Consider the following 23,320-nt stretch of genomic DNA (forward strand, 5'->3'; position numbering starts at 1 on the left):
TTATCCACTCGTTTCTCTTTTTATCCATTAGTCTTGGGTGCAACATTTCTCTTTCCATTGCTCTTTGGGTTTTTATGATTTTGTTCATGTTTGCTTTTGTAAATGTCCACGTTTGGGAACTATAAGTGAGAACAGGGAGTAGGCATTGATTGTATACTTTGTATACTGATTATATACTAATTGTATACTACAGCGTCTTAAGATGCTGTGGATATCTTTTGTTTTTAAGAATGTAGCTTAGTTTGCCAAATGCCGCTCATGCCAGTCTAATGTCAAGATTTAGTTTTCCTAAATTAACCAACTGATTTGGTATTCCTAGCTCTTTCATTGCTTTGAACATTTCTCTTCTTATCGAACAATTACATAGTCTATTATTGATTGAGAACTGGTTTTGTATATATATGTATATTTATGCATCTCTTTTTATGTATAAAAAAACCATTACATATTTTATATATATTTTAATTTTAAAATACAATAAAGATAAAAAACCTTGTATAGATAATTTGAAACAATGTTAATAATACAAAAAATTTCGTCCCCAAGTTCTACGTCAAATTTTGGTTCATTTCTCAACAAATTAGTAAGTAGATAACATTTTTGTTATGGTTTTCCAAAGCAGATAAGATTAGTAGCATTACTAAACACGTCAAAATGCTCTTCAAACTACTACATCCGACAAATTGTAAACAATTTTCAGAAAATTCCGTTGTGAACAAATTAAAAAAATGTAGAAAAACAACACTATTGATATCATAGTGTTGGCGGGCTCCGCTGCTATCATCGATATGATTAAATATTTATTTTAAGTACCTATAAGTGGATATTTACCAACAAGACTCTTGAAAAAGTCGATGACGATAAATATAATAAATTGGACGAACTAATGGTCGTTATAAAAGCTAACTTGTTCAGTGTCAACGTATGGAAAGGTCAGACAAGATGTTAAGGTAGGATTTTTATTAATAATTTTATCAGTGTATGAGAGAAAACGATGTGTGGATGCTATTAGCAAAATTTTATAGTTTTTGATTAACTAAGCTTAACCTTGATGTATTAGAAATGTTGTTGAAGGTGAAATCATTCGATTTCTTCTCGAATAAAAAGTTTTGTTGGTACTTACAGAGCATATCATTGGGAAAAGCTGGAAAAATTGATAATAGTACATATGTTCGGTCTATTTCTTTACTTTTCTGTCAATAGCCACATCAAATTCTTTTTATATTTCATTCTTATAGAATTAATTAGCATCCTTGATAAACTAGTTTTTTGATTTGATAATCTGTGAAGTTATTATTGCCGTTAAATCTGTGGACCATTGCAGACTGTCTTCATCTTGGGGTATCAATATTGCGTCGTCTGTGTAACAGAGTATTTTTTTCTAATTTTCCTGTAATTTTGGTATGCCTCTTGTATTTTGGTTGACATGTATTTCAGGTAAACATTTTTCTTTTCTTTACATTTTTCCTTCACTTCTGTACCATGAAGTTCTTCGCCTTGGGGACGATTTATTTTTATTTAAAAATCCACCCGCAGACGGACTTATGGCTCATTCAGAGCAGTAAATCCTAGAAGAGCTCCGGACTTGTTCTTTAACGTTCTATTAAAGATTTAGAAAGAAAACTTTATTTAGATTTAGGATTAGAACACTTGTGACATTGTTCCCATTTAGGAATTTTATATCCTTCTTCAGGGTTTGTTCTTTATTGTTTTGTAGATCAGTACAAATGGAGGTCTGAAAAGTCCATCCTTGGGTTTTGCAGATTTTTTGAAGTGCAACAAATGTGGACGGCCGCTTGAGATATGTTTTCTGATCGGAGTGAAAGTCTTGTCTTTAGAGAAACAGCTGTTTGCCTAGTAAATTTTGGGTTGTGAGGTCACTGTTGTATATCATGTACGACAGCGGTACTAGGATTGTACCCTGTGGGAGTCCAGCTAGTGGAGTGAACTTTAAACTTTAAACTTGTTGTCATTTATAGATTGTGTGACTTCTGCTGTCAGATCTATTAATGTATGTTATATAGATTTACAAGATTAGAATCCATATTGATAGTTAGGGATGATATTGTGGGCTTCAAGAAAACTGGTGAGCCTCTCCTTAAGGATATACTCAAGGATTTTCTCTAGCGTTAATTATTAGAGATGTAGATCTGTAGGATTCCACAACTTTACGAGGTTTACCCAGTTTGGGTAACATGATTGTGTAGCCATTTTCTAAGGAGTAGGAAAACAACTATTTTTTAGACATGAATTCATTATTTTTGTAAGAAGAAGGATGGTACTTTCTGGAAATGGTTTTAGACATCTACGACTGACATATCTGATCAGACACTCTATCGTTCTCCCACACTCATTTAATCCTTTTGACGTGACAACGTCTTAAATTAGGTTGTGGCTCGGAGTCATTTAAGAAAAAGTGTAACGCCCGCTCACGTCTGTTACAGTGAGTCGCCGAACGAGGGAGAGGCCCGCCGGACCGGCGAATGCCTTGCGTCTCTCTCCCACTCAAACATGATCGGTCCGCTGCGCGCGGCACTAGAGAATTAGGCGCGTTGAATCGCTAAAGTTGAAAATCGTTGAAAGTATCGTCAGCTGTGTCTGTAGTGAAAATGTGGAGTGCTTAGATTCGTCATTTACAACAACTACAACAATAAAGGTAAATAATTGTACACTAATATTTCATTATCGTAAACTATGATTGATTGATTAATTGTTAGATTGACACAAAAGTTGAGAAACTGAGTTTATAGGTTATGTCATACTATTGACAAATGTTGATAGTGTTAAGTAAATTATTAGTTTAAATCACTCTGCAATCAATCGTAATTCAGTCGATTGAGAAGAAACAGCGCGTATTGCTAGTCAAACATTTAAAATAACAAATTATAACTTCTAACCTGTCAAAACAGGGCGACCAAACAAACGAACTAAACCGACCAATCACCACGCGCGGAGTTAGAATTTAACTGTGTTTAGCAAGAATTTCAAATTCCAATTTTAGTAAATGTTTTAATTTTCAACTTTACCATTTACATTTACAAATTTTAATTAATTTCAAATTTATTTAGCAAAAATTTGAACCTTCGATCTGAATAAGTGTTTTGATTTTCAAATTGATTCTTTAAAATTAAAAATATTAAAATATATATAATCAGAAGTGAACGTCACATAACATTATCTGTACTTATTATTATTTAATATGTAGGCAAATACATGTGACCATACTTGGTAGACACAATTGGAAATAGTAATTTTTTATAACTGAAAAAAATAAATATATAAAATACTGGTAGCAAACAATAACTTCAATGATCGATATCTCCGCAACTAATTGATATATCGAAAAAATTTTCAAATAAATTTTGTAGAAAATAATAAGATCAATAATATAATATAAAATAAATAATATATAAAATAATATATAAAAATATAATATATAAAATATAAATAATATATAAAATACCTAATAAATCGGTAATGCAATTCTTATTTTCATTCAATTCCTTGTTCCTATTGTGCAATTTAATAATATTCATATCAATAAATATTCTACCGAGAAAAAGACGTTGTCACGTAAAATCTTCGCCCGTAAAACCGACTTTACAGGCAACCGATTTTTTTATTTCTGTTAATATATTGTTCTTTTATCAATACTTATATCAATAAAATTATTTACTAGATCCGTATTATGTTCGCTTGGTTATTTTAATAAATATTAGCTATATTTTCTGAATTATACAATTGTCGTTAATTCTTATTTAGCTATGTTAACTCTTTCACGGACATATTGGTGCTAAGCCTAAGTGCCGAAGAGTTTTCGTCATTGTGGGACCAGACCGTCAGAGCTAGCGCTGTTTACATCGCTGACAAACATGGCCGACATTAAGAAATATTTAAATTAGGTTGTGGTGTCGTCCTATAATAAACTTTCTGTTTTTGTGGGATTTGTAGACTAGTGGATATGAAGGAAATATCGATATTTGACCTAATTCCAACTGTTACTTTTACACGTCAAGTCGTAAATTTGAAACAATATTTGCAAGAATAGATATCCAGTATGGTACAAAGTTCAAGCAGGGATTTCTACGTTGTAGATTTGGGAAACGAGGAGGATGTTAATGAAAAAACTTAAAAAGAATATATTGTACCAATTCCACTTACTTACAATTTTGTAAAAAATAGTGTTAACATCGATTCACCAGAAAATGCCACATCAGTTTTTATTTGAGACTATTATAAATTACAATCTATGAAGCACCTACCATGGAAGAAAACTTAAAAAAGTATATTCAGATGATCTTGTTTTAACCACAAGAAAAAACTATCTGAATTAAAAGACATTTTTTTTCTTCATTTCGAAGTAGCTTAAGATATTTTATTGCCGTTGAAAATGTTGTAGTTGAAGTTTTTTGAACATTCAGTCGCTTTTAAAATATACAATGAATATTCATTAATTGATATAAAATTTAACGATGCTCTCTATATTATTTATGGCGTGATTTGAATGGTAATTTCATTATGTATTAGCGGGTGTTGATTTTCTGTATTTAATAACTTCGTCAGAGGTTACAACATCCAAAAAAGTTCAAATCTGGCTTTACACGGCAAATTTTGAAGATTTTTACATTACGCACACTATCAAGAACGTGCCCAATGATCCCAATACCAATACGAATCCTTTTTTGGTAAAGTAGTATTTGTGATCAATATACATAACAACACCTAGAATGTTACTTAATGGTTCCACTTCTTACAGTAACTTCAATTTTGTTGTGAATATAAAGAAGCTTAGCCACAAGAAGAATTGTTTTAAAATTCAGTCTACGTGATTTTTTTTAGCGAGGACAATGATATTCTTATTGTGCAACGGATTATATTGAAAACATATATACAATATAAGATGGATTTGTGTAAATTTAGCTCTTGATATCTTTCATAACAAAAGAATGCGAAACTTGAAGATTAAAATGGTGTTTTTGTTTTTAATTGGTATATTATTTATAGCCCAAGATGTGGGTAAAAAAGATTGATTTTACACACTAATTGGTGAATTTTTAAAACCTATTCTGTGTTATAAAGTGTTATAAAGGATTTTATAACACTTTATAAAGGTGTGTTAGAAAGTATTTTATCAGCGGTATTTTTATTTCGTTCATCCTTCGCATATGTCCATACCAGATTAGGTTATAGTTAGATCGAAGCATATTTTTTAGTAACCTTGTGTCCTCACAGGATCTTCCTCCTCTAATAGGCCAATATCGGATGCTTCCAAAGGACAAGGTGAAGAGGTTTGTCCTCCTCATTACAAATATTATTCTTCCTCTTCTCTTCTTCTGCCGATTGGTGACTTATCTCTTGCTATTTTGACGACACGGGTCTCCTCCATTCTGCTTATGTTGTTATTCCATTCTTTTTTTCTATTTTGTGTCCATTCATTTATACACTACGTTACATTTTCTTCTAATGTCTTCACTTCTCTTTCGAGCTGTCAGCGTATTTCCTGTAATTCTTCTCAGTACTCTCATCTCTGCCGTTTCCAGTAGCCTTTACATTGTGACTGTGTCGGGTCTTGTTTCTGAGGCATATGACATTATTAGTCTTACACTGGCTTTATAAATTCTTGACTTCATCTGAGTGTTATGAGTAGACTTCGGCAAATATGCAAATAAAAATGTAGAAAATATGCGCATAAATATGCACGTGTTTACCCGAAAATATGCAAATATTTTACAAAATATGCATACAAATAAATAAAAAAATCGTAAAATAGTAACAATTTTATTTAAAAAAAAAGTGTACATAACTAAATATTTCCTACTATTCATTAAGATTTACATTTATTTTAAGTAACTACATCATTTTTAAGTATGAATAAACTTATTTAGAATTATGGTAACAATAAATGACCAAGTGGTGTTCAAAATTTTCTAACAAAAACTTGTGGCTTCTGTCTGAGTACATATATTTATATATGGAAAAACTTCGTTCAACATCAACTGATGTAACGGGAGCATTTTTCAAACTAACCAAAACATTTGGTTCTAAATTAATTGTTTCCGAAATATTTCCAGCTAGAACACTGACTACTTCAGAAAGAATATGGTAACCTTTATTTTTTTCCATAGTAGCTTCAAATTTTTTTAAAATATCTTTTCCAATATTACCTCTAACGTTCCGACAACATGACGCAAATTCTTTTATTAATGCTGTACTTTCGAACAATGACAGTTTTGGTGATTCTAACTGAGTAATTGTTTTTTGAACAAAACTAAAATTTGATTTTATAAATGAAAGTTCTTGTTGAAGCAAGTTACTCTGAAAAGTTTGTTTAGAATCCAAAAGAGATTGGGAACTTTCATCTGTTAACGTATCAATTATGTTCTTTATTTTAACAAAATGATCTGCATAAAAATTAGCTGCTTCTAACCATGTTCCCCATCGCGTTAAAATAGGTTCTGGTGGAAGAGGAATGTTAGGTAGCATTTCTTTATAAAGTTGAATTCTTATAGGAGATTTAAGAAATAATTTTTTGACACTGGATATCATGGTATTTACAAGAGGAAACTTTTTTCGTATTTCCTCTGCAACTCTGTTTAATCCATGCGCTACACAAGTAACATGTATTAAATCTGGGAAAAATATTTTTAAATTTTGTCCTGCGTTCACCATATAAGGAGCAGCATCCGATAAAATAAGCAGTAATTTATTAGAAGGAATAGTTGTCGGAAGAAAAAAAGTTGCTAATGTTTCTTGTATAAAACGCGAAATTGTTAAAGCATTTGTTTTCTCAAGTTGCTGGCATGAAATAAGATGAGATTTTGGTAAGGTATCTTCTTTAATAACACCAATCAATAAATGAGCAATATACTTTCCTGAGGAATCAGTGGTTTCGTCTACAGATATGTAAAAATAATTATCTGCAATTTCTTCCTTAATATTAATTAACACCGACGAGTATAGCCCTTTCACATTATTTCTTCTTAGAGACCGATCACTTGGAACATTAAGTTTGCAATATTTTTTTAGAAACGAACTAAAATTTACATTTGCTAATTTTGAAAGCGGTATGTTTGCAGACACTAATGCGCGACACAAGTCTTGATTAAAAGTTTCTTGCTCATCTAATTTTTTTGAAGTAGATTGGAAACATTTAGCCATTGAAGTTTGATGTTTTCCTCCTATTTTTCCTTTTTTTTGCAATGTGTGAAGCAGTTCTCACATGTTGGTCTATCTGAAATTTCTTCTCACATGCTATCTATAAATAAAAATAAAAACCTTTATTTTAACCCAACCTTTAAAATATAAAAATATACAAGGTGTTTTTGGTTAATCAAATAACTGGTTTGGAAAAAAACACTCGCTAAGTGTTTTAAATGCAGTATTATTCCAAAAATTAGTTTAACTATGTTACTAACCATTAGTACATCATATAACTTATTTTAAAATTCAACAAAAGTTTTTTTTTTGTTAATTCAATTACAATAAAAATAATTGTGTTTTAGAATAGCTGACTTCATAAAAAAAAAGTAAAGGTATTAGATATTTAATAGAAAATATTAGATACTTACAATTTTACCACAGACTGAACAGTAGATTTTTCCCATATCCATAGACAGCTCTTTATAAGGTTTAATCCAAGTTGAAGCACTGGTTGTTTTAGGCATTATAAAATCACAATCTTCCTTTTTGTTACGCACAACGAGTGTTTACGCTTTGAATATCAAAACAAAAATGATTTACAAATCTGAGCATCAAATTAGAAATGTTTAGGTACCTAATTCAATAAACTGGGAGATTTTGGAAAATCCCTAAATTAGGAACAAAACTATTAGCCGTTTACCTGCTGTTAAGATACAGTAAATTGTAGATAGATTTGGGGATTAGATCATAAAATGCAAATGAGCGAACCCTTAGCGATTATCCAATAACTGAATGCCTCAGTGACCGAGACTTTCTAAGAATGTTAAGGGCTACTTAAATTGATCTTCTTTGAAATTGTAAATGTTTTGTACCTGTAGAGATTACGTACTTCGATCATTTCTTGATTAAAATGACTACAAAATTTTATACAAGAATTGAAATAAATTGGTATGTTTAAAAATTTTCAAATACAGTATAAAAATCTGAACTTTTATGCACTTTATGCAAACTTTTATACAAATATGCCAAAATATGAAATATTTGCATAAAATATGCACAATATGCAAAATATGCAATATGCATATTTGCCGAAGTCTAGTTATGAGTTTGTTTCGCCATATAGTGTTATTAAAGCATCCTGCCAGTCTATTTGCTTTTTGTACTTGATCTCTCAGGTCTCCATAGCTAGACAGTATAATTCCCAGGTATTTTATTTCCATTACTTGTTCAATACTGATGCCATCAATTTCTATTTTACATCTGGTTGGTTCTTTGTTGACTACTATTTTTTTAATTTTCTGAGATGAGATTGTCATATTAAATTCTTTTGCTCTTATGTTAAATCTGTGGACCAGTCTTTGCAGACTATCTTCATTTTGGGCTATTAATATTCCGTCGTCTGCGTGACAAAGTCCATTTATTCTGACTTCCATTTTGTTGTTTTGTTAGATGTTTTCTCTAGTCTTTATAATGTTTAGGGAAACTTCTCTATTATACAGAAGATGGATTACATCTTTGAGTCTTACTCTGTCAAACGCTTTGTTTATGTCAATCAGACACAGAAATGCTGGTCTATCATTAAAAAGATTACAAATATTAAATATATCCAGAAGTGAAACCCAACAAAAATAGTTTTCGTTAAAATATAAACAACACAAGAATCTAACGTTCACCATTGTCGAATTGTATAATTTATTTCTATTTTTTTTTCAGACTCTTACTTTTTTTGGCATTGATAGCCAGCTATGTCTCATGTGCGAATCACACCTTATACAAAGATTGCGCCAGAATACCGTTTTGCAAGTAAGTACAATTTTTTTTGTTCTGTAAACTATCAAAAAACTACCGATATGTCTAAATTTAGTTCAAAAGTGACCCAGATGTTCTTTTTTGTTTAAAAACAGCTCCAAAATTATTCAACATAGAAAAGAATAAATTACAATTGGAGATTTAGCAGAAAAACCTATGGTTTTGTTTTAATGTTGATTTTTATATAGTCTATACGAACCAAAATCCATATGAACCTATACAGGGTGTTTTAAAAAAGATAACACCGTCTCTAGGATAGGTAAAAACTGAAAAGTACTTGAGGTTTGCGTAGTAAAAAATTTTTCAACGCCATCCTATTTCAAGATAAAAGGAATGAAGAAAAAAAAATGTTTTTTACGATTTTGCCGAAACTACTTGCAACATTGTAATGAAATTGTATACGAATATGTTTAGGAAGCTGATACATCTCATGAATTTGTTTTTATATCTGAATCTCACAGAGGACGCTAGTTACAAGGTTAATACCAAGTATTATTGAATACAATATTTTTAAGGGTAGTGAAATCGATCAAAATTCCAAGTGAACTTAAACATCATACATTTTTACACCAAAAAGGTACTCTTGGTTAAAATCGATACTGTGTACCGTTTTCGGAATATTTTGATTTAAAAATTATGAAGTAATAACCGATGCTGATATAAAGTGATACTATAGTTAGTAATTAACGAGGTTTATGCTGTTCTCCAGAACGTGGATCTATAGAATCAACATCGTGGAAGGTTGACAACATCAAAACGTTCTTATTTTTGTTAGAAACATAGCTGAGCGGCAGTGGTTGCTTTGATTTTTCTTATCTCCAAACAAGAACATTGAACTAATTATTTTTCGGGGCTTAACTTCCAAGAATTCTGGAGGGATTGCTCTCTTATTTTTACGGAGAGTACCGACTACAGTTAATTTATAATTTAGAAATAGATCATTGGCAAGATCAACTGGTAATATTTCTTCCTGAATTAATCTATTGGGGCTTTGCTACTACACCTTTGGAGTCGTTTGGAAATTCAAATCCTCCATTCGGTTGCTTCCCTGCATAAACTTCCATATTATTTGCAACATAAAACATTCTAGCATTTACAAATGAGTGTATTTTGATCCCGTATTATTGTAAATTATGCTCTTGTAATCTTTGTTGTCTTGTCTATCATCAAATCTTGCAAATTGTTTGCAGAAGTGTATGAAAGCGCATTTTCGACAAAGTAGCAGTTCCGTCAGTATACCATAGTTCTTCAAGTTCTCATTCAAATGCTGAGCCTTTTTCACCCAGAAGAGATACAGTAATCCTATGAAGGTAAAATGTCTAGGTGGACAGTTATGGTATTTTTTATAGGACCATCTCATTCTCTCAAGCTCTTGGTTTGTGCAGTCGACAACATAGGAAATACTTTCATCCGGAAAAAAAAGTTTCCAACACTTTAACACAGTTTTGCAGTTCTTGATTTGATACCAAGCAATTTTGTAATGATATTTTGACGACAAGTCTTGCCTTTGGACAGTCAAATTTTATGTATTATCCACACAGTATGTTGGTCTTTTTCCAGAACGGTCAGTAAATTGTTCCAGTTGTTTAAGCTTGGACTTACGTTAGATGACGGAGAAATTTGAACTTGAACTCCACTCATTTCTTCAGTTTCAAAAGTAAGTAATTCTTGACTTGGGTCCAACAGAAGATAAAGTAGTAGATCAAATTGTTACCAGTCTTCGTGAGCCGCAAGCCCTTATCTCTTGCCGTACTGCTCCACCACAGGCCGATCAGACATCAGCATATTCTAGTCTAAGCCGCAGATTCATCTAGAATTTTAAACTGCTGCGTTAGACTTTTTGTTTTTCTGTACACCGAGCTGGGGACCGAACCCACATCCACTAAACCACTCGCAGCGAATGAGAAGCCGGCCGCCCAACCCGCTTGGCTATCTGACCGACAGTGTTAAAAATGAAATTAGTTAATCTGGATTCATACAAACCGATTGTAAACGAATATTTTAATACACTAAAGTGAAAAGGTCAATTAAAACATGAGAAATATGGGATTACGTGCTTAGGCGATAGATAGAGATGACTAGAGAGAAATTGAAGAAAAGATATTAATTGTTTTACTGTTACTAACTGTTCAACCTACAATCTCCCTCTATTTAAATTCTGATACCACCAAAAAATCCATATTTCGACCACTAACTCAATAATTTACATTTTTTATTTCAGAAAATTGAGAACCATTGAAAATCCCTCGAAGTTTACAGCTCAATTAGACAAGCTAAGTCAAACTGGCAATATCGTCTCGATTCCCCTGACAAATTCCGATAGTCAGGAACTAGTCCTGCAAATATCCTTACTGGCCCATGAAACAGCAAGGATAAAAATTGCCGAAAAGAACAGTAAACGGTACCAACTGGCTGATGTTTTGGCGGAAGAGCCACAAACTTTAGAGTAAGTGGTTTGTATTATAAGTGGTCGGTGCAGAGTATCATTTGTTCTGTTTATATTTTTAGAATATCAGCAAAAACGTCAGAGAAAGAAGTCACTGTATCACCAAAAAATGCATCATATTCGTACAAAGTTGTAGTAACTGCGGGAACTCCTTTTAACGTGGAGTTCTATTATGATGACAACACCAAAGAGGTTGCACTAAACGGGGAACACCTGGTGTTTGATAAGGTGAGGAAAAAACAATACAAACTTGGACAATAACAGGACAATTTTTTTATAGATATCGTTCGAATCATCTAATTTTTATCCTATGTACAAATGCCTTTATCATTTATGCTTTCTAAATCAACTTTTTCGAATTTTCAAGCATTAATTTATGACTGTGGTCGTTCTTTGAACCATTATTGGGGCCAATAGATTCGTATAATGAGAAATATATACATGAAACATTGTCCATAAATTTGTGCAACAACTTTGCTTATTTTTTCTTAACATTAGTTTTATATTGACCAGGTTTTCCTTTTTTTTAAGTGTTGAAATACTACACGTCGTCATATTACAATAATTTTTATTTTAGGAGGACAATGCTTTCGCATTTGCAACGGAATTCATCGACGCGAAGAGACTCTATGGTTTACATCATCATCCAATCAAACTGGAACTTCCATCGACGAGAGATACAGATGGAAAGGTACTGATGGACCCCTATAGAAATAGAAATTCCGATAACGATCATTATGAAGTTGGTTCGCCAATGGCAGTATATGGAACCGTGCCTGTTATATATGGACATTCGTAAGTCACGTTTGTTTAGTTTTGCACTTTGAGCCTCAATACTTTATCTTTTCGCAATATGACTGTTGGGCGTGTATTCTTTTAGTGAGAAACAAACGTCTGGTATCTTTTTGCACAACGCTGCTGAACAATGGGTGGACATTTGGTACGACGAAGACACTACATCAGGCTGGAGTTACTTTATGGTAGAAAGCGGTACCTTAGATCTGTTCGTTTTGCTCGGAAATCAACCCAAAAACGTCGTCAGACAGTTCACGAAACTCACAGGAGTGGCTCATATGCCTCAAGTAAGATACAAAACTCTCATTTACTTTTCTATGGCTTCCTATGCTATCATTTGTTTCAGTTGTGGACTCTGGGCTACCACCAATGCAGATGGTCCTACAAAACCCAAGAAGACACTAAATCTGTAGTAGCCCAGATGGACGCCAACAATTTCCCGATGGACGCCATTTGGTTGGATATCGACTATACCGACGGCAAGAGATATTTTACATGGGATCCAGAGACCTATTCTGATCCAGAAGAATTGCAGAGGAATTTGTCCAGTACTAATAGAAAGCTAGTGGTTATTTTGGACCCTCACATTAAAGTTGATGAGGACTATCCAGTGTATACTGGAGCGAAAGGAAAGTACTTTGTTAAATCGCCCAATAGAGAAGATTTTAAAGGTACACAAAACTCATAATACATTATTCGGTTTTGGTTTGAACCACGTCAAATTTGGCTAAGTGAATTATTTAAGACTTAGTTTATTGGGGGCCTTTGTGGTGGATTCTGAGTATTTGTTAAATACAATCTGATGTCTTTTTTTATTCTCCGATTCTTATTTTTAGGTGATTGTTGGCCCGGTTTGTCCAGCTACCTTGATTTCCTCAACCCAGAAGCTCGAGACTACTACGCCAGCTGGTACAGCTACGATAAATTTAAAAAATCAACTCCCGTTCTTGCTGGTGTATGGAACGATATGAATGAACCGTCAGTATTTGACAACGAGCTGGAAAAAACGTTGCCTTTTGATGTTTTACACCATGGAAATGTTGCTCATAGAGATATTCACAATATTTACGGTTTTCTCCAGGTGAGATTTTTAAATAAGTGATTAAACTGTCAAGTGATTAATATTTTTATGTCTTCTAGACCATGGCTACTCACCAAGGACTGATGGAGAGGGACAACTTTACTAAACGTCCATTTATCTTGACCAGATCCCACTTTGCTGGAAGTCAAAGATATACAGCAATGTGGACTGGAGACAATACGGCCGATTGGCCTTTCCTGCAAGTCAGTTACTCAGAATGCATCTTATCTAATATCATGGGCTTGGTATTTTGCGGTGCTGACATTGGTGGATTTTTCAACAATCCTGAGACGGAGCTGGTGCAAAGATGGTATCAGGTGAATATATATATTAACCAGAAATCTAGTTAAAAACATTGTTGATAATGTTTGAAGAAAATTCCAGTTTTAGATATAATTTTAATGTCTTTATAGGCAGGTGTTTGGTTGCCTTTCTACAGAGGTCACGCAGAAAATACCACAGACAGAAGAGAACCCTACGTATACTCCGCCGAAGTTCAGGATATTATAAGAAATGCCCTTCGACTGAGGTACAGGCATATACCGGTGTGGTATACCCTGTTTTATGAGCACACCAGAACAGGAGATCCGGTGGTGAGACCTATTTTCTACGATTACCCCGGCAGCGTCGATCAGGACTATCATATATTACTGGGTAAATAAAAGAATGCTTTTCTAAGAACCAGTTAGATTTCATATTTTCATTTTCGTTGCGTAGGTTCCAATATATTAGCAAGGCCTGTGATGGAAAAAGGAGCAAGATCGGTGACTGTAAACTTCCCTGGCTCGGAAGATGGTCAGTGGTACCGAGTAGATGATGGTTCTTTTAAAATTTACAGTGGGCAATCTTCAGTGATCTTACCCGTAACTATTTCAACAGTAAGTAGAGATATACGTATGTAAATAATCTATTTTTTAACAGAATTCACTTTAACAATGCACTGTTGTTAGTCACATACCCCTGATTGCGATTATGTGCGTTAAAAAAGTACAGAAGTCTGCCGAAATATTTCACGAACTAATTTTAATGACGCAGAGATAACTTTCGAGAATCTACGGAGTTCCCGTCGCCCGGTAAGCAGTTTTACAGACAGTTCGTTATCATTATATAAGCCAGTAGGGGCGTGCTTTGAAATTAGTATTGACAATTCTACGTTTCAGTGCGAATTCTTTTAAGCGGTAATTATTTTCTAATGTTCTTAATTAAATGAGTTTTTGAAGTTAGTTAAACCACGTCGTGCTTCACCTAATCTCTGAACTCACAGAACAACGTAAAAATACATTAAATTCAACCGTACTAATCAAGTGACTACATACAACGTAGGCTTTAATGGTTTTTTATTGTATTTCTTAAATATATATTTGGTAGGTATAAAAAAGTTATCCTATCGTTACATATATGGTTTTTGTTTCAGTCTCCATATTTCTACAAAGCGGGAAGCATTATTACAAGGAGGGACGAAGAACGTTCATCAACGGCTGAAATGCAAAATGATCCTTTCGTTTTGTATGTCAACGTCGACAAGGTAAGTGAATTTGCGGCGAATATTTTGGATTATCGCTAGACACTCGACAGCCAATGGTCCACTCTTCTGTACAGCAAACAAGTAATTTCTAAATTGAATTAAAAAAATCCTTTTATAATCTTTTTTTACAGTAATAATACGAATTTATTTACAGTAAATCCTTTTGATATATTTCATGTGCACTACACATTTTGCGCGAAAATGTTTGTTTACCTAAAGTGTTCAAACCTTTTTTACTTAACATTATAATATAATATAGTCTGGCAAATATTAAATGAAACTATAAATCACAAATCACGCATCGCAAGTGGTCAAAAATAGCCGAAATCACGTGTGTATCATGCATTCTCGAAAATTTTGAATTCGATGATTGAATTGTTGTGTAATTGTTTATTTGAAAGGAGTTTCATGACATGAATCATATTGTTACAAATACAATACTCCCCGAAATTATTTCTACGTTTCTGCCAGGAAACGGATAGTGCAATAATGAACACCTTTTTCCAATTATTACCTCGAAGACTCTACACCTGGAAATCTCCAGCTGACTGTCCAAAAAGGCAAATGCCACCAGACGCTTTCATTACAGAATTATAAACTTAATGAGTCATGCACTCAATATCCTTCTTTCATACAGAATCAGAAAGATGACATACTTAGGGCATGTAATGCTCAATGAGAAGTATCAACTAATTCAACTAATTTTACAAGGCAAAAGATCTCAAGGGCGCAGATGGACATCGTGGTTGAAGAACATCAGACAGTGGGCAGGAATGATTACCATACATCTATTTGGAGCAGCTGGCAACAAAGTTGTATGGACCAACGTGATTGCCAACATCCACAGAGGATAGGCACCAAAAGAAGAAGGGTTTTGACCACTACTGGATCGAAAGTAGGGCAAAGGCCAGAATTTTAAACGTATAAAAAATGAAATAGGTTCTAAACAGACTACAACATAAAAACATAAATGAAGAGTGGGAATGAAACAGAAACATCATGAAAGAAGCAGCTTAACAATTAGTAGGCATGAAAGGTAAACAAAGAATGACTGTTTTGACGAAGAATATCAGATTATAATAGAGAGAAATATTAGAGAGAGCATATTTAATGATGCAACAGGGGTACAGAACCCGATAAGCAGAGTAGAAATATAAATAACTACGCAAGGAAGAAAAGAAAATCCACCGCAGAAAGAAGATAGAGACTATGAACAAAGAAGTTCAAGAAATACAAAATCTAAGTAAGCCAATAGAGACGAGAAAATTTTACCAGAAACTGAAAAAAAGCAAAAAAAGAATTCAAACAAAAGAAGTAAAGAGATAAAGAGGGTAATATATTGACAGAACAGCAAGAAAAACTAAGAAGATGGAATTCCTGAATGAGACCAAAAATGTTTTAGATTATATTGATGTATTAGATGTTCGTTTAATACTCCATTTAACGTTTTTTATAAAAATATTGCTTTTAATTATGTGTTCTTAATATGCCATACGGTAAATAAAAAATAAATTCTCAGCTACTGATACGTTTTTTGGGAAAACTCATAAGGACAGTTAAATTTTACGATAACTTACGATATCACGCGTATGACTCATTTCATTATTTCTTTGCTGGAGTATAAATAGTTATCATTAATAATTAAAAAATTATTTTAGGAGAATAAAGCCAGTGGTAATCTTTATGTCGACGACTATACCAGTTTTGAATACCAAAATAATCAAAGATACTTTTATGTAAACCTGGCATATCAACCAAACGAAATTGATATTAGGTGAGTACCTTAATGTTATTAGTAAAATGATTTTAACGTCCTTGATTTCTCGTTTTTCATTTTTAATTATGTGGTAGATTTAGTCTACACCTTCTTCATTGCAACGAATTTTTGTTTAGATTATTAGAAAACACAAAAACTGCTTTTTTACTAAATTTAGAATCATCTAACACTTCAATACGGGGCCTTACGAAAATTGACAGCTACATGATAGCGGCATTGACAGAAGTCTGGCAGATATCTTCCGCGGGGATCCCTGGTTCGAAAATAATAGAAAATAAATTCCAGTTAAATAAAAATTACTTTTATAAAATTACACAAGTGTCTTAAAAAGTTTTATTACTATATCGTTTGTTGATACACACTCAACTACTATGCAATAATAATATTAACATTATTGTACTCTCTACATAGAAAAGTCAACTAAACGATGAAAGAAGCCCTAAAATGTTCTATGAAGAAATCTAGGACATACTACCACAAAAAAGACCAAATATACTACAATGGACCGTGGAAGTGATGACGTAGATTTTATTGACATCTGTCAGTTTCACTTTCCAAACAAACCTTGTTTAGTGTGGATAATTTGTATTTTTCGTTATTTTTTCATTTTTTTTTACAGAATCTTTCCGCTTTTTGCAATATCTAAGTATTCTAATAGTTACTACAACAATTTTACAATTTTGTGTAAATAATAAAGCATGTTGTTTTATAAAAATAGCAATAAAATGCATGTATCAATAAAGTAAGGTTAGAATGTCTTTAATTTAAACTTTTAAACTATATTTCATAGAAATAGAACACTGAATTATGATGGTATTATCGTAAAACACTATACTTAAAAGAAAAAGCAGCAGAGGAAGCAAAATGTTAACTTTATAGAAATTAAAAAGTCTTGAGATTGGACATTTCAACTTTTGTTTGGAAAGTAATTGACAGTTGTGACGTCACACTTCCACTGTCCATTGTAATGGTAGATTTGAATGCTAAGGTGGGTCAAGGCAAAGTGGTAAACTCATCTCAAATAGGTTCTTTAAAGTTCCAAAACGAACATTTTATACCTGAATATCAACTCAAAATACCAAAGACAAAATCATAAGAAACCCAATAAGTTATTTTAATAACTAAAATTTGAAAAAAAAAATGAAAAATGGAGCAGATCTCCAAGAAAATAGGGTTAAGGAATCTAAACAAAAACGCGATAAAAGAAAAACTAATAAATTTAGAAAAAATAGAGTGAATAGAGAATCTATAAATAGAGCTTGGATATCTATCAAAGAAGCCGTAATAACTCCATCATCGAAACGCCTGAAAACATAAAAGAAAGACGACGCATGCCTTTAAAATGTATAAAAAAAATTTGATGATATCTCATATACACCATTTTATTTTAATTTAAAGATTGAAAGCTAATATTTACTATTTTTTAGTACAATCGATGGCGACTTCAGCGGCATGACAATCACATTTGGTCAAATTATTGTCCATCAACAATCAGATAAAGGTAAGACAGGTATTTATATAGATGTGAACGAAAAAATATTCTTGAAATAACTGGTTTTTTGATGAAAAATAGACGATTTCCGTTAAAAAAAAAATAAAAACTACAGCCGAAATAGCGTAGCAAACTGTTTCGCCTAACCTAAGAAAATGATATTATGATGTCACATAAATGTGGTTTATAGCTGTGGCGCACCCAGGGGGGGGGGTTTGGGGGTTAAACCCCCCCCCCTAGGGCATATAAAGTAAACAATATATAAAGAATAGTAGGAAAACGTAACTTGTCTTTCACAAATAATACAAAAAATCCAAAACGCTGATTGAATAATTAAATTACCACTTTAAATATGTAGAACAAAATAATTATTATATTATAAATACACAATAATTAATACACAATAATTAATAATATTTTTCATTATATTTAGATATCGATACTTAATATTAGGCTTATGAAAAAGTAGACAGAACGAGTCTATTTTACTACTATTTTAATGGGAATAAGTAGCAATTGAAGGTTAAAATAAGTTTATTGACCTTTGAATTTTTGATCTTTGATCTTGCACTGATAATTTGTTTATACTCCAACAATTAATAAAAAAAAGAATAGCGGTTAGTACCGAAGTACATCTAGCCTTTATCGACCTAGAAAAGGCATATGATACAGTTCCAAGACTTCAATTGTGGCAAGCTTAACAACAACTCGACATTAGTACATACCTTTTAGGAATAATCACAGAAGTATACAGGGATAACACTACTTACCTAAAAATCGGATATAGACTATCAGAGCCAATAAAAGTAACTATAGGACTAAAACAAGGATGCAGTATGTTACTCTAACTGTTTAATTTATATATTGAGGTAGCCCTCCAAAATTGGAAAAACCCCTGCCAGGGAATGGGAATCCCCATAGAAAATGACGTACTGTTCTCCCTGAACTTTTGCGTATGACCAAGTCATCCTAGCTCAAGATTCTTATGATCTAGAATTTATGATAAAGCATCTATAGAGAGAATATTTAAAATGGGGGTTACAGGTTAGCATGAAGAAAACAGAATATTTACTTAGTTATCAATTCAGATGCAAGGTTTGAAGTGTTGATAGACGAGGACGTGGAAATCAAACAAGTGGAAAATTTTAAATATTTAGGTCCACTCATTCCTAAGAACGGCTTGGAAGAAACCGAAATTAAACACGAATTAATCAGGGACGTAAAATTGTAGGATGTCTGAACTCCTTATGGTGGGATCACAACATTTCCAAAAGGAACAAAAAAAGAATAGAGCAAACCATGGTTGAATCAGTTCTTTGTTATGGCTCTGAAGTATGGACAATTAATGCAGACCTGAAGAGAAGATTGTTGGCAGTTGAAATGGATTATTTGAGAAGAAGTGCTAGAGCATCAAGGCAGGAAAGGAAGACCAAAGAATCTATAAGAAATAACATGAATGCTACAGAAACGGTCATTGACAGAATAGAAAGAAGAGGTTCAAAATGGTTTGGACATCTATTGAGAAAGCCTGACGAACGTTGGCCCCAAAAACTTCACAAATGGAAGCCCCTTGGAAGAACAAAAGAGGTAGACCTCGACGATCATGGAATGAAAGAATTAAAAGAGCGATGGAATCGAGAGGTTTGGAGGAGAAGCATGCCTTGGACCGGGAGGATTGGCGGAGGAAAACGGGAATACGGCGATAGCCGTCTCCAAAATGTATTGTATTTACAAGTTGAATTAATGTCAAACGTCAATAACCTTATTTTAACCTTCAATTGTGGCTTATTCCCAATAAAATAGTGATTACTTTAAAATGCCACAAGAAAATAGCTTCAGAACAATAGATAAGATCTAGATACGGGAAGGGAGTGTTCCAAAAATGTCGTCAGCCTTACAGTGGCCACCCCACTTTCGGAGTACGGTACGTGCGACAATCAACTGCGCACAAGTAAGAGAGGGTGGTTTTAGTTGCTAGGCAGGGTAATAGATACCTGAATCTTTGGCACCGCTATCTTTAGTACTTTAAATTAAACTAAAACCCAAATTTTAGGGACTCAAAATGAAGGTAGCATAAAAAAATTTCAAACCCCCCCCCCTAAGACAAATTCTGGGTGCGCCACTGGTTTATAGAAGCTTAGGTAATAGGATAAATATAACTATCTTTTTTCCTTTCAGATGAGAAGAGATACACCCGTACGGTCTATACACATTTAGCCGATGGTACTCCATTGAAGACTATGAATATAGTGGAAAAGTTGAACGGAAACAAAATGGTTTCTTTGAAATTATAAAATTATGATATTTGTGTGATAAATAAATTGAATTATAAGATATTATTTTAATAAATGTTTAATTTTACTCTATATTATCATTCATGTAGTTAGAATTCTTCAGTTTTCCATTAGGTTTTTGTTTTCTTACTTCAGTTTTTCTGTTTTTCTATTTATTTGTGAACAGCTGAGTTTAAATTGCTTCGAGGATATTCTCAAACTTGTACTGCTTCGATGATTACAATATTGAGAGAATAAGTGAATCAGGTATTATAGTATATGCAGTATAGTCCGAAAAAACGTGCATTAAGTAGTGAATTTTTTAAACCAGAACAACGATATAAAGGGAAATGCCTGGAGTACTCTCCAAGTCTGTGCAACTCCAAATTGTTGGTTATAAATTTTTTATGGCACTTTTAAGATGCGAAACGGTGTTTTTTTTTATTATTTTTATTTTTATTATGTCAAATTAATACTTTAGGGTAAAATGAGCACAATATTGAATGAAAGTACATAAAAAAGCTTTAATTTGAATGAATTTTTCTTCAAGAGAACTTTTTCTTCTCGCAACGAAAGGTTCACCTTTTCCTCGCTGCCACAAATTTGTATCCACCGACAGAATAAGGGTAAACAGTAACATATAGACTATAATACAGATAACGACATTGTTTTGTTGACCATAGGAATTAAGATTTATTGCAATCCCATCTCTAGAATATATTTATTATAATGCTCTAAAACTAATTTTTGGGTTATTTTTTAGCCTTAATAGCAATACAAATAAATAAGTAAGTACAGTCCATCTAATTTACAAACCGTTGCACGTCATCGGCGTCATAGCCCGTGACGTCACATGATACCAACACTAAATATTTAGGCGGTAGGTGTGTTCTTTTATAGAATCACTTTGCCGAGTACACTGGCATTACAGCCACTAGACATATTTTATTATATACGCGTAGAACTAATATTTAAAGGTTTATATTAATGTTAACTTAACGAAATAGACAACAATATGTTTCATTTAATTTGTATAAATGCATTATAAAGCGTTTTTATGAAGAACATTTGTTCGGAACACACTGTAACTGTAATCGAACGAAGGTGAAATTTTGGCATAAATTGGTAACACTTATTTGGCAGTTGCGGTGTTGACACTTTTTGTACTTTATTATTTTAAATTTTAAAGTGAATACCTCTTGTTTTATATTTTTACCTATTTACTAAAATCTGTTCTTTTTAGAACAAAATTAGTGTGTTTTATTTCAAAAATGTCACGTAAGAATTTAAATAGTCGTTATAAAGAGTATAATAATAATTATGTGACCTATTTGATTTAAAATGGATTCAGGATTTTTTTATACTTTGGCAACTATGTCAACTTCGATCTCTGACGTAGATAATGACGTGCAACGGTTTGTAAATTAGATGGACTGTAAATAAGTAATATGCTTTATTGTCACTGAAAATTGTATAAATTTTATGTACAAAGCTTATAACAATAAGACAAGAAAGAAGAAAAAAAAATCAGAATAAGAATCGTTTGTACTTTTAAATAAAATCTAATTAAGAACCTACAAACTTCGTAAAATGTACCTAACAGAAAATAAAAATTAGGAAAGCAGATTACTGAATTAAGGGCCCAAATATTCCACCTCCTTGTGCTAAACAGTAACCAAATCTTGTCATACAGATTTCTCCTCATATTTTGGAGCAGGGCTGGTGTAATGCTTGCAGAAAAATGAAGTATTTTTGCCCTTAACTCGACTAGGTTTGTGGCCTTTTCAAACTGATGCCTATAAATGTTTTCTTTGAGAAAACCCCAAAAAAAGTCAAGTCAAGAGGAAGTCAATAGTTGCTCTAGAGTTGTGAGCCGAACACCCATCCTGTTGGAAATAAACCTCCTGAAAATTAACGGGAAGGCATCTAATTGTCGGAATGATCTCATTCTGTAAAAGTTGTAAATATTTGGGCCCGTTTAGGTTTTCATCGATAAAAATGGACTGACAATATGGTCGCCTAACATCCCAGTCCAAACATTTAACTTTTGCGGATGCTGCGTTCGCACTGCAACACTGAGGTGCTTATTTTTCTTAGATTAAAAAACATAATTGGAATTGAGAATATAGAGAAAAATAAAATATTCGTATTTTTGCGAAAAAAAAACCGGAATATACTTATTATCTAATCTTATAGTTTTCTAAGGTTAAGTTCCAGCATCCGGATGTGTTTAATTAAATATTTACATTCCTGTACAGTTAATTTAATTAAAATTGCATATAAATCCAATATTTGAGAAATGAATAATACCGTAAACGTCTTGTAACCGCAATCGAGACGATAGTTGAATATCTATTTATATTTTACCACTCGCGTACTTCAAGTTTAATGAGCAGATTTGTATGTTTCGCTTTCAAGAAACGACCTTAAACGTGTTAATCTCTTGTTTTTCACAACTAACATAGTAATAATGATATTTCCTCGAGACGACGCGGCGATTTTCCGTCCATTGTTGACTTTCTTACCCTTGCGTTGAACTTGTTCTTTGTACGATGACCTAGGATGATCTGGTTTTTATTTTACCATACAAAAGAACTTCCGTTTTATAAATAAGTTGATAAATATTTATTTAATGATAGATCTTTCTAGGTATTACTCATTTCGCAAAAAGCAAGGTGTGTCTAAAATGAAAATAAATCTATCTCCCAAATAAATGTCTGTGAAGAAGTGAACTCTATGTGCATTCTATAATATATAAAAATCTCGTATTATTTCAAATTTACAATAAACTCTAATTTACTAAAAATCTACAGTTTAGTTCAAAACCAATTGTAAGTAATGTAAATAAAGCGGCAAAAATGTATAAAATCTAAAAATATACACGATATTTTTGTCTCCCAATCCAATTTACATAAATTTCGTTCCTAAATTGTCGCTTTTTGAAACAATTGGTACCTTAATTATTTGTTGTTTATCGTTCAC

General features: G+C 32.6%; 1 protein-coding gene across 2 annotated transcripts; it reads left to right on the forward strand.

Annotated features, from left to right (window-relative positions):
- The first annotated feature begins 704 nt into the window (after window positions 1–704).
- LOC140448678 (neutral alpha-glucosidase C-like) lies at window positions 705–20,426 on the forward strand. Of its 2 annotated transcripts, none has more exons than XM_072541785.1 (15): window positions 705–950; window positions 8,854–8,943; window positions 11,171–11,395; window positions 11,458–11,623; window positions 11,973–12,190; window positions 12,276–12,477; window positions 12,537–12,861; window positions 13,027–13,271; window positions 13,331–13,588; window positions 13,685–13,925; window positions 13,989–14,149; window positions 14,686–14,796; window positions 16,455–16,570; window positions 18,001–18,074; window positions 20,244–20,426. In XM_072541785.1, the coding sequence occupies exons 1-15, from the start codon at window positions 925–927 to the stop codon at window positions 20,357–20,359; spliced, it is 2,574 nt and encodes an 857-aa protein (XP_072397886.1). In that variant the 5' UTR covers window positions 705–924; the 3' UTR covers window positions 20,360–20,426. The 2 variants fall into 2 exon arrangements, with proteins under 2 accessions (XP_072397886.1, XP_072397887.1); XM_072541786.1 differs by lacking the exon at window positions 705–950 and adding an exon at window positions 1,301–1,437.
- Window positions 20,427–23,320: the final 2,894 nt, after the last annotated feature.

The sequence above is a fragment of the Diabrotica undecimpunctata genome, chromosome 8 (assembly GCF_040954645.1).
Source record: "Diabrotica undecimpunctata isolate CICGRU chromosome 8, icDiaUnde3, whole genome shotgun sequence".
NCBI classification, from domain to species: Eukaryota; Metazoa; Arthropoda; class Insecta; order Coleoptera; family Chrysomelidae; genus Diabrotica; species Diabrotica undecimpunctata.

What these genes read in the sequence shown, in the direction of transcription:
- LOC140448678 (XM_072541785.1), top strand. Translation starts at nt 925, where the DNA reads ATGGAAAGGTCAGACAAGATGTTAAG. An exon ending in CAATAGAGAAGATTTTAAAG is followed by an intron (nt 12,862 to 13,026) that starts GTACACAAAACT and finishes TCTTATTTTTAG; the next exon opens with GTGATTGTTGGCCCGGTTTG. An exon ending in GGACTATCATATATTACTGG is followed by an intron (nt 13,926 to 13,988) that starts GTAAATAAAAGA and finishes TTCGTTGCGTAG; the next exon opens with GTTCCAATATATTAGCAAGG.